Consider the following 15079-nt stretch of genomic DNA (forward strand, 5'->3'; position numbering starts at 1 on the left):
AAGTGAAATAAAAAGTAAGAAAGCTTTCTAACAAAAAGAAAGAAAAAAGAAAAAACGAATGCAAATAAAAGTGAGTGGAAAAGTGTGTGAGATTCTTATTTAGTTGTGGACAGGAGTGTGTTCTTGTGAATTAACACCACTGACACAAAGGGATAAAGAGGGCAGACGATCTGTTGTTTTTCCTCTCACATGTTCCCCCCCTCCTCTTATCCCCTCCCTCTCTCTCTCTCTCTCTCTCTCTCTCTCTCTCTGAGCTTCTGGGTCCTGAACAAGCATCCTGCAGAGAGGAGGCGGAGCAGGATGATGACGATGTCACTGGCAAAAACAGCCAAATGTATCTGTTTACACACAAAGAGTGAGGCGACAACACACACACACACACACACACGCACACGAGGGTTTGCTCAGTTCGCCCTCCAGTTAAGTATCTACTTTGAACTACTTTATACTATGGAATGTAAAGGTTATAGATTATAGATCATTAGTGTAAACTATCACATCCTATAGACTTTTTACAAATATTATTACATTGTTTTACATTTAATAAATTAATTCTTTGTATTTATTAATTGTCGCTCCTTCACTAGCCTCTGTCCTGAAGGTGTCTGGAAAAGTTACAGTTCCACTGTATGGTTACCTCTGACTGACACTGGAGACTCCTTCCATAAATAAATGGCTCCTTATACAAAACGTCACCATATCACAGATTTCACACTTTTCTTTGTAACACAGTTGTGCTTATTTCTGTTTCTATACGGCATTAACTTTACTGTTAGTCTTTTCTGATATTTTCCCTAAACTGGACTAACTTTTGCATCCTCCCTTTTTTATTCCTTTAAATTCCTCCTCGTTTCTGATACTGTATGGCAATATTTCCTCCAGATGTCTATAAAACGTGCCTGTCTATATGTTATAGAACATGAGAACGGCTCACAGTCTGTAGTTCTTAAAGCTCGGAGCATTTTAGTAATTTTTTTGTTTTGCCTTTTTATAATAAACATATACAGGGATGAGGATTGTACAGTATAAAGAAACCCTTTTTTATCCTTTTTCCAGCACAGCCTCGGTAACATGATGAACTAAATTTTGCTTTATTTTAACCAACTATACAAACGTGACTGAACGAAAAATTGAAAAAAGGGGTCACATTGACAAAGAAACAGCTCAGATACAGTATGTACACATGAGCACATGTTTGTATGGTTGTTTGTGATTGTCTCTATGACCCAAAAATAAATAAATAAATAAATAAATAAATTAATTAATTAATTAATTAATTTAAAAAAATACTCATTTTTATAAATTAACACTTTTGCAATGTTATTCCCATATTCCCGTAGTGTGTGTGTGTGTGTGTGTGTGTGTGTGTGTGTGTGTGTGTGTGTGTGTGTGTGTAAATCTAACAATTTATTTATCAAATTTATACCCAGTAGTTACATGATACACACAGATCAGCCATAACATTATAATGATTATTATTCTGTATAATCAGTATTGATTAGGTTGATCAGTGTAAGGCTGCGATAGTGTCAGAGCTGCTGTTCTTGCGAGGTTATTTTCTCATTAACGAGCGCTCGGTGCATCACAAAGCTGACGAGAGATCACACAGACGCTGTTGCTTTGACCTTCGGGTGTTGGAGTTTACTAGACAGCAAAAAGGGTTTAATAGACAGCAATAAAAAAACAGCATTGCTAACTGGATGGCTAACATTAGCCGAACATTTTATTTCTTACTCATGATTAAATTTTACATTGTGTTGCCTAACGACTGTTTTTAATTAATTTATTTATTTTTTCTGTGTGTGTGTGTGTGTTGGAATTAAATTGAAAGAAGACACCTCGATGGAAGGAGTCTCCAGTATTAACACCTTTTATTTCAATAATTAGTGATGATTAGCTCACTGGCTGCGTTCGCTGTCTTTCAATCCAAATCAAAGACGAAAAAATCTAGATTCCTGGATGCAGTTTTTCTCGGGATTCAAAACGCCCAGCTGAATATTTTAGACGCCAGACTGTCATTAAACTTTCACGGCCTCTCAGTCCAAAGTGGGACAGCAGCTCCAACGCCACGCTCACGCTTGCACGCACCCGCGTTCCCGGAATTCCCAAATAAATAAATAAATAAATAAATAAAAACCTTTCACTGGAGTGACAGTAATAATTTCTTGTGCTAAATATCATCTTCCAGAATGTGTCAGAATTACTGTGAAAACAACCTCACACACACACACACACACACACACACACACACATTCAGACATGAACATACGCTCAGCCTACGGCAGCGAGATCACAAAAATACGAGAGTGTGAACCGTAATCTTCTAAAGACGGAGCTGATTGAAGTGATGGTTTAACCCCTAAGCCTTTAAACCTACCTTTCAGTGACATGAATAATGTGAATGTCACTGCACTCACACACACACACACACACACACACACACACACACACACACACACACACAAACAACATGACAGTTACCCAGAGCTACAGAAGGGTGGATGTGATCTAAGATGATTGTGGAGGCGAATATAAGTGATGACTGGTGTGTGTGTGTGTGTGTGTGTGTGTGTGTGTGTGTGTGTATGTGTGTGTGTGTGTAAATATGTGTTGGATACATCAGAAAGTATAATACATTATGATTAGAATGCATGGCTCATGTTTTATAACTCCAGAAACACTGTATCACTGTCACTTGTGCTTGTGTGACCTTGTTGAATAAATAATGATGATGATGATGATGATGAGCATAACTAATGACACCCCAGATTCTGGATTCTGATTGGTCAGATTCCCTTGATTGTCCCTGGTTTATATTAATCCCTTGTTTCTAATATGTTTCCACAGTACAGTAACCGGTCATTTACGGGGACCAGTGTGGAGTTACGTAATTATCGCACAACTTTGTGGAGTCCATGATCAAATCCGGTGAGATCCACCAAGCGAGCTCTGTGAAGACATGGTGTGTTAAAGCTGGACTCTAAGAAGAAATCTTACACTGATCAGCCATAACATTATGACCACCCACTAATACCAAAGGGCCAAATTGTGATGCTGGAGGACTGAAAAAGTTTTTCAAGGAAGGGAAAATAGTCATGGATCACCAAAGCTCACTGATGCACATGGGGAGCGAGCGTTTCCTTGTGTAGTTCAATCCAATAGATCACATTGTTGAAAAGGTTAATGCTGGTTGTGATATAAAGGTATACGAACACACAGTGCATCACTATTATGGTAGCCAAAGTTAGGCAATGGTCATAATGTCCTGATTACTGTATTTGTGAATTTGCACCATCTGCTGGCTCTTTTTATGAAATATCTGACACTAAAATTAGAACACATGTTTGAAACATCAATTCCCTAATGTAACCATATTTTCTAATACGATTAAACTATTAGGGATACATTTTACATTTACATTTTAATTTAGTTTTTTGGGGGGAAATGCCTGGAAGTGGCTCTTTTGTACAGTTATTAAAAATTTGCATTGTACTTTTTCTTCTTCTTCTTCTTTGTCTTTCGGCTATTCCCTTTCAGATGCAGCCTTTACACTCTTCATCCTCTTTAACGCCCTCCTCAACTCACACTTACTCATTTTTGCTACTTCCTACTCCATAACAGTCACCTCTTCTACTCTTTGTTCTCTTTCGTGTTCCTCATTCATCAACTCTTTAACGTACTCCTTCCATCTTCCCGTCACCCTCCTGGCATCTGTCAGTAGATTTCCATCTCTATCTCTAATCACTCTAACCTGCTGCACGTCCTTCCCATCTCTATCTCTCTGTCTCGCCAACATGTACAGATCCACCTCTCCCTTCTTACTATCCAATCTAGCCTACAAGTCCTCATATGCTCTTTGTTTGGCCTTTGCCACCTCTACCTTCACCTTACTCTGCATCTCCCTGCACTACTGTCTACTCTCTTCAGTCCTCTCAGTGTCCCACTTCTTCTTAGCTAGCCTCTTCCCCTGTATACACTCCTGGACTTTCTCGTTCCACCACCAAGTCTCCTTGTCCACTTTTCCCTTCCCCGATGATACACCAGGTACCCTCCTACCTGTCTCCCTGATCACATTGGCTGTAGTTGTCCAGGCAACTGGAAGCACCTCCTGACAACCCAGAGCCTGTCTTAACACAAGATGTAGTCCACTTGAGTGCTTCTGTCTCCACTCTTACTGTATATGTCACCCTATGTTCCTGCCTCTTCTGGAAAAAAGTACTGCCATTTCCATCCTCTTTGCAAAGTCCTCCACCATCTGTCCTTCTACGTTCCTGTCCTGAAGAACAAACCTATTCATCACATTCTCATCACCTCTGTTCCGTTCTCCAACATGTCCACTGAAATCTGCACCAATCACCACTCTCTCACCTCTGGGAATGCTCTACATCACTTCATCTAACTCACTCCTACAAACAAATTTTTGCTTCTCTTCCAAATCACATCCAACAGTATCTGTGGAGCATAACCACTAACCACCTTAAACATCACACCTTCAATTTCCAGCTTCAGACTCATCACCCTATCTGATACTCTCTTCACCTCTAGAACACTCCTTACAAACTCCTCTTTCAGGATAATTACTACTCCATTTCTTTTCTTATCCACACCATGGTGAAACAATTTAAACCCTGATCCTAAGCTTCTAGCCTTGCTACCTTCAAATTCGAATTCAAATTTTATTTGTCTCATACACAGTCACACACAACACAGTATGATGTGCAGTGAAATGCTTAGACGACCGGTCGTGACCTTAAAATGCAAAACAGTTAACAAAAAATAAATAGAACAAAATATAAAAAACTTAAAAATATATATAAGAAATATAAAAACTTATCTATACAATGAGAGAAAAAATATAAAGATGAATTTTAATGGAAGTGTGTAGATGTCCATGGTCCATAAATGTCCATAATCTGTGCAAAAGTGCATTGTACCATGGATGTCCAGGGTATGTGCAACTGTGCATGACTGTGTAGTGTGACAAAAAATGCAGAGAGGTTTAGTCCTGTAAAATGTCCATAACTGTGAATTGTGCAATGTGCAGAGACGCTGAGGTTGTTTAGTCCTGAGTATTGATGTGGTTGAGGGACCGTATCGCCTGCTGGAAGAAACTCGTCCTCAGTCTCTCTGTGTTGGCCTTCAGGGAGCGAAATCGCTTTCCTGACCTCAACGGAGAGAACAGTCCATTGCTGGAGTGGTTGGATATACTGGGTGTCCAGGAGACATTTCCACCTGGTCTCCTGGACACACAGCGTATCCACCTTCCTTCTCTGCATCAACTCTCTTGCCTTCCCTGTCAAGGTCCGAACATTAAAAACTTTCATTGTACACGATGACTTTTTTTTTATATATATATATATATATATATATATATATGAAAGCATATATTAAAGAAAAATTAGAAAACATATTCGCCTGTTCCCGCCCGGTTTCGAACCGAGGACCTTTCGCGTGTTAGGCGAACGTGATAACCACTACACTACGGGAACTGAGCTGCGCAGTGCGTTTAATTTAACCTACTTAAACCATTCTAACATGACTGCGCCAACCGTTGTGATTACTCTAATATATATCATAATATAAGATATTATTCGGCTTGTATATACAGTACACACAGTACTAACTAACCACTACTTTAGCTACGTACACTGGTGTTTGGAACGCACAAAAAAAGGCGACATTGTTTCTGCGCACTAGGTAGGCGCCCTAACTAGAACGCGGATTGGAGCGCGCCCCACAGCAGGTCGCGTGCATGCATGGATGAGAGGAGTGTACAGTGAACCTGCCCTCTTCCACACACACACACACACACACACCATCATCAGGAATGTACACGGATTATTAACCTGAGGAAAATATTCAGACCGACCTGCTGATCTAGTTCGTAAAATAATAATCCGGATTAGTGAAGAAATGTAAAATCGAAAGCACAGAGAGGAGAGACAGTCAAGCTAACAGGTAATTAATTCTTCTCTTCAGAAAACATTTAACACCAACGTTCAGGTATAAATGAGGAATATTGATCTTTAAATTCATAATAATTATAACAGTATTACAATTTTTAGTAATATGTCATATAAGTCAAAAATATTTAGCTTGTAATTCAATCATGCTTCTGTAATTAGCCAGATAGCTAACACTAACAAGGGCTAACAGGTTGATGATGCTAGCTACTGTATACATTTTCATTTTTAATATATATATATTTTTTGTATAATTGTTTTTTTTTTTTACCACGTTTTAATTTTCTATTTATTTAAACATACAATAAGTTATTGTTAAATATTTTTCTTTTATTTAAATTTTTTTGGTTTTAACTTAAACATTTTATTTGGTCCTTGGCTATGATAATTAGCTAAATTGAATAAGTTGTTTATATATATATATATATATATATAAACACAACTTTTAATTTTTTTAAAAAAAAATTATGTTTATATAATAAGTATTTTATTATCATTTGTATCACATTATTATTATTTTTTGTTTGTTTAACTAATACCAATTAATTTCTATGAATTATGCATTAATAAATAAAATAAATGATGGATAAATTATTGTATATATTACATCATAAATTTTCTCATTTTTATTTGTTCGGTTTTATATTAAACATTTTATTTGCTCATATTTTGCTCTAATATTGAGCTCAATTTAATTAATTGAATGTATGTAGTAATTGTGTTGTTGTTATTATTATTATTTTTGTTATTATTATTATTATTATTATTATTTGCATCACATTATTATTTTTTAATTCATTAAAATACACAGCCATGAATTTGTATGAACTAAATGATTTAAATTATAGATAAATAATTGAAATGTTAGATCATAAATAGGTGGCATGGTGGTGTAGTGGTTAGCACTGTCGCGTGCACCTCCAGGGTCCGGGTTTGATTCCCGTCTCTGTTTGCATGTTCTCCCTGTGCTTGGTGGGTTTCCTCCCACAGTCTGAAGACATGTAGGTTAACATTAGGTTAATTGGTGTTCTCAAATTGCCTGTAGTGTGTGACTGTGTGTGTGTGTGTGTGCGCCCTGTGATGAATTGGCAACCCTGTCCAGGGTGTACCCCGCCTCGTGCCCTAAGTCTCCTGGGATAGGCTCCAGGCACCCGTGACCCTGAATACAGGATTAAGTGGTCTAGAAGATGAGTGAATAGATAATAAATAATTTTGCTTATTTTATCTGTTTAGTTTTAAATTAAACATTAAATTTGGTCATATTTTGCACTAATGATGAGCAAAATGTATTTTTTTTCTTAATTGGTGCTAATTTAACACTGTTTCAGTTAATATGCAGTTATTATATTTTAGTTATGACGGGTCTCCAGTTCGTGTGTTATTCTGTTAAAACCTTAAATCGTCATTAATCTGACGGATGTTCAGGAAATGAGTGAGGCCGACTTTGCCGTCACGGCCGACATGGCTGCAATAAGCCGTGTGCAGTACGAGCTGGACTACACCGAGGGCATCAGCCAGAAGATGAGGATCCCTGACAGGCTGAAGGTGGGACCGGGCTCTGTGATGGACCAGCCTCCACTGTTCCCAGAGGAATCCCACAGCACCATGATGCAGGTTCCAGACCGGATCATAGTGGCAGGTATTCCATCCTCGGTCATGTCACTGAACTTTATGACTGTCAAACGCATTCACATAATTTTTTTGTGTTTCGTTTTACTTCACTCAAGGTGATGAAGCTGCTTCTCAGTTTAGCGTGCCACGAGAGCTCGATCTTATCCAGTCCATCCCGGTGGAGAGCGTGGAGCTGAAGCCTCCTCCACATGTCCTCACTCTCCAAGACCAGCCTCTGGAATTCCTGGAGCCGCAGCCAGAACCCGCCCAAGTGAAAGAGCAGGTGAAGAAACATAAAAGAAATAAAACAAACAACACTTTAAAGTGATTCTAACTACTACTTTTTATTTATTTAATTGGGGACAAATGATGAGGCTGGTTGAGGTAGACCTGATAGAGATTGTATGAAGTCCAACTATGTGGATTGGATGATATATATATTTGATAAAGATAGAGTTAGATCCCATATTCTTTAGATGAGATATAAATGCTAGACATTGGATAAGAGAAAATTTGATGCGAAAACTTTGGTTAAGCTGTAACTTGGACAAGTCAGAACCAATAGGACGAAGCAGAACCTGAAGAGCTATAAGGGCCATGGATTAGAAATAACCTTTAGAGATTGGATTGGATATACCGTACGGACTGGATAAAACATAACCTGTAAAGATTAGATTAGACATTGACATCTACAGAGATTGGATTATATGTAATCTATAGACTGGACTGGACATAAACCATGGAGATTAGATTACATGTAGCCTACAAAGATTGGATTAAATAGAACACAAAGAGATTGGATTAGATATAGAGATTAGATTAGACATAATAAATAGAGATTGGATTAGACATAAATCGTAGAGATTGGGCTAGAACCCATAGAAATGGGATTAGATAGGACCTATAGAGATTAGAAATAACCCATAGAAAGTGGATTAGTTAGAACCAGGACAGGTTAGATTTAACATAGTATAACATATAAAGATTGGATTAGATATGATATATAGAAATTGGACAGAATTAGTAGATTGGATTTTACATAAACAAGGAAGATTAGATTTTATATGATCTGTAGAGATTGGATAAGACATACCCTATAGAGATTAGATTAGATATAATCTATAGAGACTAGATTTGATGTAATCTATAGATATTGGATTAGATATAACCTATAGAGATCGGATTAGATATAACCTATAGAGATTAGATTAAACATCTATCCCATAGAGATTGTATGAGAGAATAAACTGAATGTTTTGTAAATCTGTTAAAAGCAGATACTTGAAATTTCATTTGGTGCTTTGTAAAAGGTTTAAGCAAATTCTCAATAATAATGATATTTTTTATTATTAAAAAGTCAAACAGACTTTAAAGATCTTTCCAGGCTTCGATTAAATTCAACACTCGCTTCAGTTTATCCACAGAACACCAGCACACACTAGATCATTTCCCACAAGGGTTTATTCAAGGACTTTGTTAGTAAAACATTTGACAAGATGCCACTTTACATTCAGCACCCGGAGTCTGAAGTCAGATTAGAAACGTGCATTTGTTTACATTTTTTAAAAATTAGCTATAAATTATATTAACTGCTAAACTGCGTTTTTTCAGGTGAGTGTGTAAAAGATAATTCGGAAGATTTTTAATGTAACTGTTGCTCTCTCTGTTTCTCTTTTTTTTCTCCATAAAGCCTCGCAGTCAGGTGAGATCCCGGCGTGAGCATTATACCGGCGAGATTTCAGGAGTGTCTCACAACGGCCAGATCATCAAATACGATGCGTAAGAAAAAAACACACACTTACACCTATACACACACTTTGCTCAGATTGAGCTGTGTAAATAAAATACAGTGTAAATTGTTGTAGCAAACTGACGCAGGCTTACAGTCTCGCACTTTCAATGAGCTCTAAATCAATTTACTCCCTCCAAAAGAAGTAAAAACCACACAACTGAACCGCTATTAAAGTTTTTGCATGGTTTTGAGTCGTCAATATCTAATCTAATATCACAACATTCAGAAAACACAAAGGAAAAACACTTCACCTCTTACAGTTCACTAAAATTTTCTTACTGAAACCGATAAAGTAAATTAAATACTTTTTACAACAGCTATAAATAAACAGCAATTAAAAATGTGTAAGTGTTAAGAGTCTTGTGATAACCATGCACATACAAACGTGCAACCTTCATTGGTGAGCTCCCAAACTAACAAGCAGCTGATTTTGGTCCAAAGGAATATACGGGGGGAAAAAAGAGGAAGAGATATCTTGCTTTCAGAGGACACCCAAAACACGACCTACTAAACCACCAAACTATTCTAAATGCACCAGACAAAACGGTAACACATAACTTTTAACAAAAAAACAACAACAATTAAAAGCAAATTACGTATAATGAGCTTGTTGTTGTTGATGTGTTTTTTTTTTTTTACAAAATAAATTTTTTTTCCTTGTGAATTAAGCAGATAATAACACAATCATGCAAGTGTTTCTTGGCTTTAATAGTTAAATCTTGTAAAGAACAATCCCACTAACAATATTCTGAAATCCGATCAATTATTTAATTAATAAGTCGTCATTAATGGCTTTAATTTCGGTATTCAGTTATTGCACGAGCTCTAGTTTAAATACGGAAAGTTTTTATTGTTTAATAGCAGAGTGAAAAAAATCTAAAAATTCACTGAAGGTTTTGCAGGCCTTAATGTGGCACCACTGGTACAGTACTGTGTATGGTTGTACTGTACTGTAAAAGTTCCATTACTTAACACCCATAACAAGGAAATGCCAAATAAAGCTCAAGTGAGCAGTGACGTAGAGGGAAAAGTACCAAGTTACATCATGAAGACTGTTGATTGCTTTTTTTTTTTTATAATGATAAAAATAAAGAAATATTTATAACTTAGGAGACAAATTTATACATAAAAGTGGAGGAATAAATGATTAAATCATTAGCCAGCCAGACAGGGTGATGCCCGGTCTCATGTCCTTCCCAGAAACATTGGTACCTATATTAAGGCTGTTACAAAAATCCCCAGAGAGATTACCAAATGTAGGTTTATTTACAGAAATTAAAATGCCTATAGATATTTACATGCAGTTTTGGAAGACATGTTGGCGACGTTTGCAACATTCTGCAGTAATGTCTTTGCAATAATCCAGATTGTCGTAAAACAACAAGCATGTGATATATTGTCTCTTTTAAAAAGTTTTCTACATCTGTGAAGATTCTCAACCTTCCAGGTGTGGTTATCTTTAAGTTAAATCATGGCAACTGCACTGCTTTCTAGTTAGGTAGAAACGTTTCAATGCTCAACCAACTACCTTCTTTAGTCTGATTGAAGGTCCACGTATTTGTATCTTCAACTTCAATCCTCCCCTGTCTGAAAGAGCTCGTTCCTTGAAAAGAAGAGAAGGTGAAAGTCCATGCAAAATGATGTACAAATCTTGGACAGAGATACATGGTTCAAGAGAGGGGTGAAGGAAGCGATCTACAGTATGTGCAAGTGATAAAATCCTGTGGTCAACCTGTGGTGGTCAACCTGTCTCCTGTTTTTTATGCATCCCCAGGAAGATTAAGACCTCGTCACAGCTCCACCAGGAAAGTCACATCTGAGAGCTCCCCTCAGACCTCTCCCAGATTCTCAAATGGATCTTCAATTTAATTCAGTGTTATTTATGTAAAGCTTTTAACAATCGCAAAGCAGCTTTACCATATCCACAAATATGGAAATTAGTTTGTCCCTAATTATTTATTTTGTTCCCACCCGTCATTGGTGCGTTTCCCCATCAAGGCTGCTGCCAGTCAGGGAGGGCTGAAGACTTTCATGTGACGCCTGCCAGCCACATATTTTCGAACTGCTTGCTTATGCACCGTTGGGGGTGGACAACAAACTTGGAGGACAGTGCTATCAGCTCCTTCCACATAAGGTCACAAATGCCCATGACTGGCTGTACATTGATGTAAGGGCGAAAAGTACCTCTCATCCCTCCCCTCTGAGAGAGCTCGGCCAATCAGCTCTCCAGGCCTTCGGCTTCAAGAGGTTACAGCACCACCCGCGGAACGAACTAGCGATTTCCAGATGATAGGACGAGCACTTTACTACTGCACCACTTGGAGGCCTGTAGGAACTATGTATAAACTATAAGTGATTAGCAAGTTGAGAGTGATGGTGGCAAGAAAAAACTTCCTGAGATGTCAATACAAGGAAACCGAGAGAGGAACCAGACTCATAATACGCCTGATATTAGATAGCAGGAATTGATCTGTAGTCATACTCTCCATTCAATTCTTACTTTCTCCACTGTTCACCTAACAATCCCACACAGAGGACATTCCTTCAGAATAAAAAAACCTGAAACTAACCAACTTTCCTCAGACTGAAGAAGCTACTTGGATGAGTAGAGAAACGTTACTACCTAACAAGAAAGAAATCCAGTTCACGTGACTCAACTTCCATATCATGTCTTAGTCCTCAACACAAGGTTATCAGGTCAATTGACAAGATTTTCCAACAGTTAAACCAAGTTTTTCCATTCATAAAAGGTTTGAAGAATGTGTCAAAGAACAAAAATATGCCATAGTACAGCTGGTGGAAGTCCGTGTATAATGTCATGAAAATATCATTAAGCCGTCTGGCTCCTCTCGAGTGGTGTCATAACTACACAGAAACATAGACGTTTAAACCCGTACCTGTAATGAGTGTCAGTCCTGCAGCGTGTTTAGTATTAACGCCTCACTCCTCCTCCTTACTCCCCCTGTGTGCGGTGGTCAGCGTGAGCCCGTCTCCCAGAGCTCCTGTCCGTGTTTGTCCCCCTCTCGTATCCCCCGAGGACTGGCCGAACATGGGTACTGTGGGCGGAGTCCTCTCCTACGTCCAGCACAGCACACGCCGGGCCTACGATCACATCCTGGCCATGCTGGACGCCTCGCACCACAGGTGAGCTCTCACACGCTTCAGCGGAGTGATGGACCAGGTCTGTTCTAGTTCAGGTTAAACACGTCTGCTAATGAATTGCGAAAAAATCACAGTATAAAAGTAGTAACTCGGGTCTTTAGTGAGGTCCGGCGAGCTGCGAGGGGAATTCATGCAGATGTTCCTGAATGCTCCTGAGATAGGAAAGACAAACCTGGTTCTTCTCGTTTCTGCCTCAGGACTGCACTTGTGAGTCAGGACGCTGGTCTGGAAGGAGCTCCTGATGACCTGGTGTTAGCCGACGCCCCGGCACTACGACGACAGGTACTAACTCTCTTCCCACATAGGCATGGCTAGACTTTTAAATATGAAGGCTTTATAACAATCTCAACAATATACTTTATTCTTTCAATGTACAGTATACAAACACCGTATACAACTTCCTTCCTAGTACTACAGTACGTTAGACCCCCTTAGTTCTTCATGGCATAAATTCAACAAGATGACAGACACGTTTCTTAGACATTTAGGTCTGTTTTGACATGACGGCGTTAGTTGCTGCAGATTTGTTGGCTACATGGCAGTGATGTGAATCTCCCGTTCCATCACATCCCAAAGGTGCTCTATTGGATTGAGATCTGGTGACTGTGTAGTCCATCCAGACCTCATTGTCATGTTCAGTCAACCAGTTCAAGATTATTTTAGCTTTGTGACATGGTGCGTTAGCCTGTGTATGAGCTAACACCAGATAACCGGCACAACATTTAAAAACAGGAAGTATAACAAATAACCGTGAACATTGTGAACGAAAGAAAGAAGCCGCCGCTGTCTGTGTCTCTTTCCGGCTCTCATACAATCCTAAGAATTAACTTGCTGTGTGTTCAGAGTTGCTCTTCAGCATACTGTGGGTGTAACAAGATGTTATTTGAGTTTTTGTTGCTTTTCACTGTGATAAAGAAAGTAAAAAAGAAAAGAAGAAATTAAATGTTCAAGGAATTTTAGTTTCAGATGTGAATAAGAGAACAGAAGAAAGAAGGAAGAGAAAAATAATGGGAAAAGGCTGTACTTAGCTAAGCCTGTGTGAAGGCTTATGTCTGTCTGTCTGTCTGTGTATAGGTTTATATAAGAAGGTCCGCTAAAGTTAGCATTAAAATAAATATTGGCAGTTAATCTGACCCCGCCCACTGTTCCTGATTGTTTTGAGATGCACCCCCACCCCCCGTGACTGTAGAACACGTGCTAATCCAAAGCGATGCTGTAATGTTGAATGTGTGTGTGTGTGTGTTGTGATGCAGATTGTGAAGATGAACCGCAGACTTCAGGTGTTGGAGTTTGAGAATACAGCGCGAGCGAAACGGGAGATGGTGGTGTACTCGCTCACCGTGGCGTTCTGGCTGGTGAACACGTGGATGTGGGTACGCCGCTGAGCGCCAGAACCATCGCCCCAATCCCCCCGTTGTCTCAGGATCCAGTTCATCAGACTTTCAGTTCTCTCTATGTTGTTTATATTTACATTCTTTATTGCTTAGGTATTCCCAATTAACCCGAACCTGATATCAAAATTAGTTAGAAAACAGCCAAACAGTTCAGATAATATAGTTTAAGGGTGCCAATAGTTTCAAGCAGAATTGTTGTAACTGTTTGTACATAAACTTGTACATAAACTGTGTTATAAATACACTTCCTGTAGGTGATTAGTGCTCGTAATGTGTGCAGTGGTTGTTCAAATCTCATCGCCTTCATGAATATGACATCACTAAAGGAAAGGAAGAAATAAAATAATGATCAAAGAGAAGAAGAAAGACTTCTTCTCTTTTCTATGTTAAAAGTTTTCTCAAACTGCATGTTTAAAATATTTTGTGCTGAAAGCAATAATTCATCGCCTGAAAGAGAAAAAGAAAGAATGTAAGAGTTGAGTGCTGGAGGAAGAAATGAAAAGAAAAAAAACGCAGAATTGAGTGTGAAAGAGAGACAAAGGAAGGACAGAAGGAAGAAAATGTCAGTTGTGAATGCTGAAGAAAAAGTAAAGATATAAAAAAGTGATGCTGAATGCAAAGAAGGGGGAAAGGGAATTGTGTTAAAAGAATGATTGGTTGCAGGAAAAAAATGGTTAATGAATGCAGAAAGGGAAGAAAGAGAACGAAATTTATTCAAGAAAAAATTTAAGAGAAAAAGAAAAGAATAGCTCTGAAAAATAAATGCAAGAAGAAAAAAGAAAGTTCCGTCACTAAAGGAAAAGAGAAAGAAATCACTGAATGTCGAAGATAGCAATTTAAATAAATGAATAAATGAGTGCTAAAAAAACTATATAAGTAAAACTAACAATAAGTTTTGAAAAAAATTGAGAGCAAAAGGAAAGCTGAAGTGAATTAATTAGATGCTGAAAGAAAGAAAAAAGAACAGTATTGAAAGAAGAAAGGAAAAAAGGAGGAAGTGAGTGCTGAAAGAAACAAAGTATTTTATAACAAAGCACTGAGAGTTGAAAGAGCAGTAGGGAAAAATTAACAAATGAAAGAAAGAAATGTGTTGAAAGAGTGCAAGAATGAGAGCAAAATAAAAAGATAGAATAAATTTAATGTTAATAAAGAAGAAA

The 15079-nt window shown here is 38.1% G+C and overlaps 1 protein-coding gene and 1 non-coding gene across 3 annotated transcripts; one reads left to right on the forward strand and one right to left on the reverse strand.

Moving 5' to 3' along the window:
- Positions 1 to 5416: 5416 nt before the first annotated feature.
- On the reverse strand, positions 5417 to 5489 carry trnav-aac (transfer RNA valine (anticodon AAC)). The gene has a single exon. It is a non-coding gene; the product is annotated as a tRNA-Val (tRNA).
- Positions 5490 to 5765: 276 nt separating this feature from the next.
- On the forward strand, positions 5766 to 14417 carry mffb (mitochondrial fission factor b). 2 transcript variants are annotated; one of them, XM_053486775.1, is made up of 7 exons: positions 5766 to 5958; positions 7389 to 7602; positions 7691 to 7857; positions 9265 to 9353; positions 12346 to 12510; positions 12726 to 12810; positions 13782 to 14417. In XM_053486775.1, exons 2-7 carry the CDS (start codon positions 7392 to 7394, stop codon positions 13911 to 13913), a joined length of 849 nt encoding a protein of 282 aa, XP_053342750.1. In that variant the 5' UTR covers positions 5766 to 5958; positions 7389 to 7391; the 3' UTR covers positions 13914 to 14417. The 2 variants fall into 2 exon arrangements, with proteins under 2 accessions (XP_053342750.1, XP_053342751.1); XM_053486776.1 differs by lacking the exon at positions 12346 to 12510.
- Positions 14418 to 15079: the final 662 nt, after the last annotated feature.

The sequence above is a fragment of the Clarias gariepinus genome, chromosome 25 (genome assembly GCF_024256425.1).
Source record: "Clarias gariepinus isolate MV-2021 ecotype Netherlands chromosome 25, CGAR_prim_01v2, whole genome shotgun sequence".
Lineage (NCBI taxonomy): Eukaryota > Metazoa > Chordata > Actinopteri > Siluriformes > Clariidae > Clarias > Clarias gariepinus.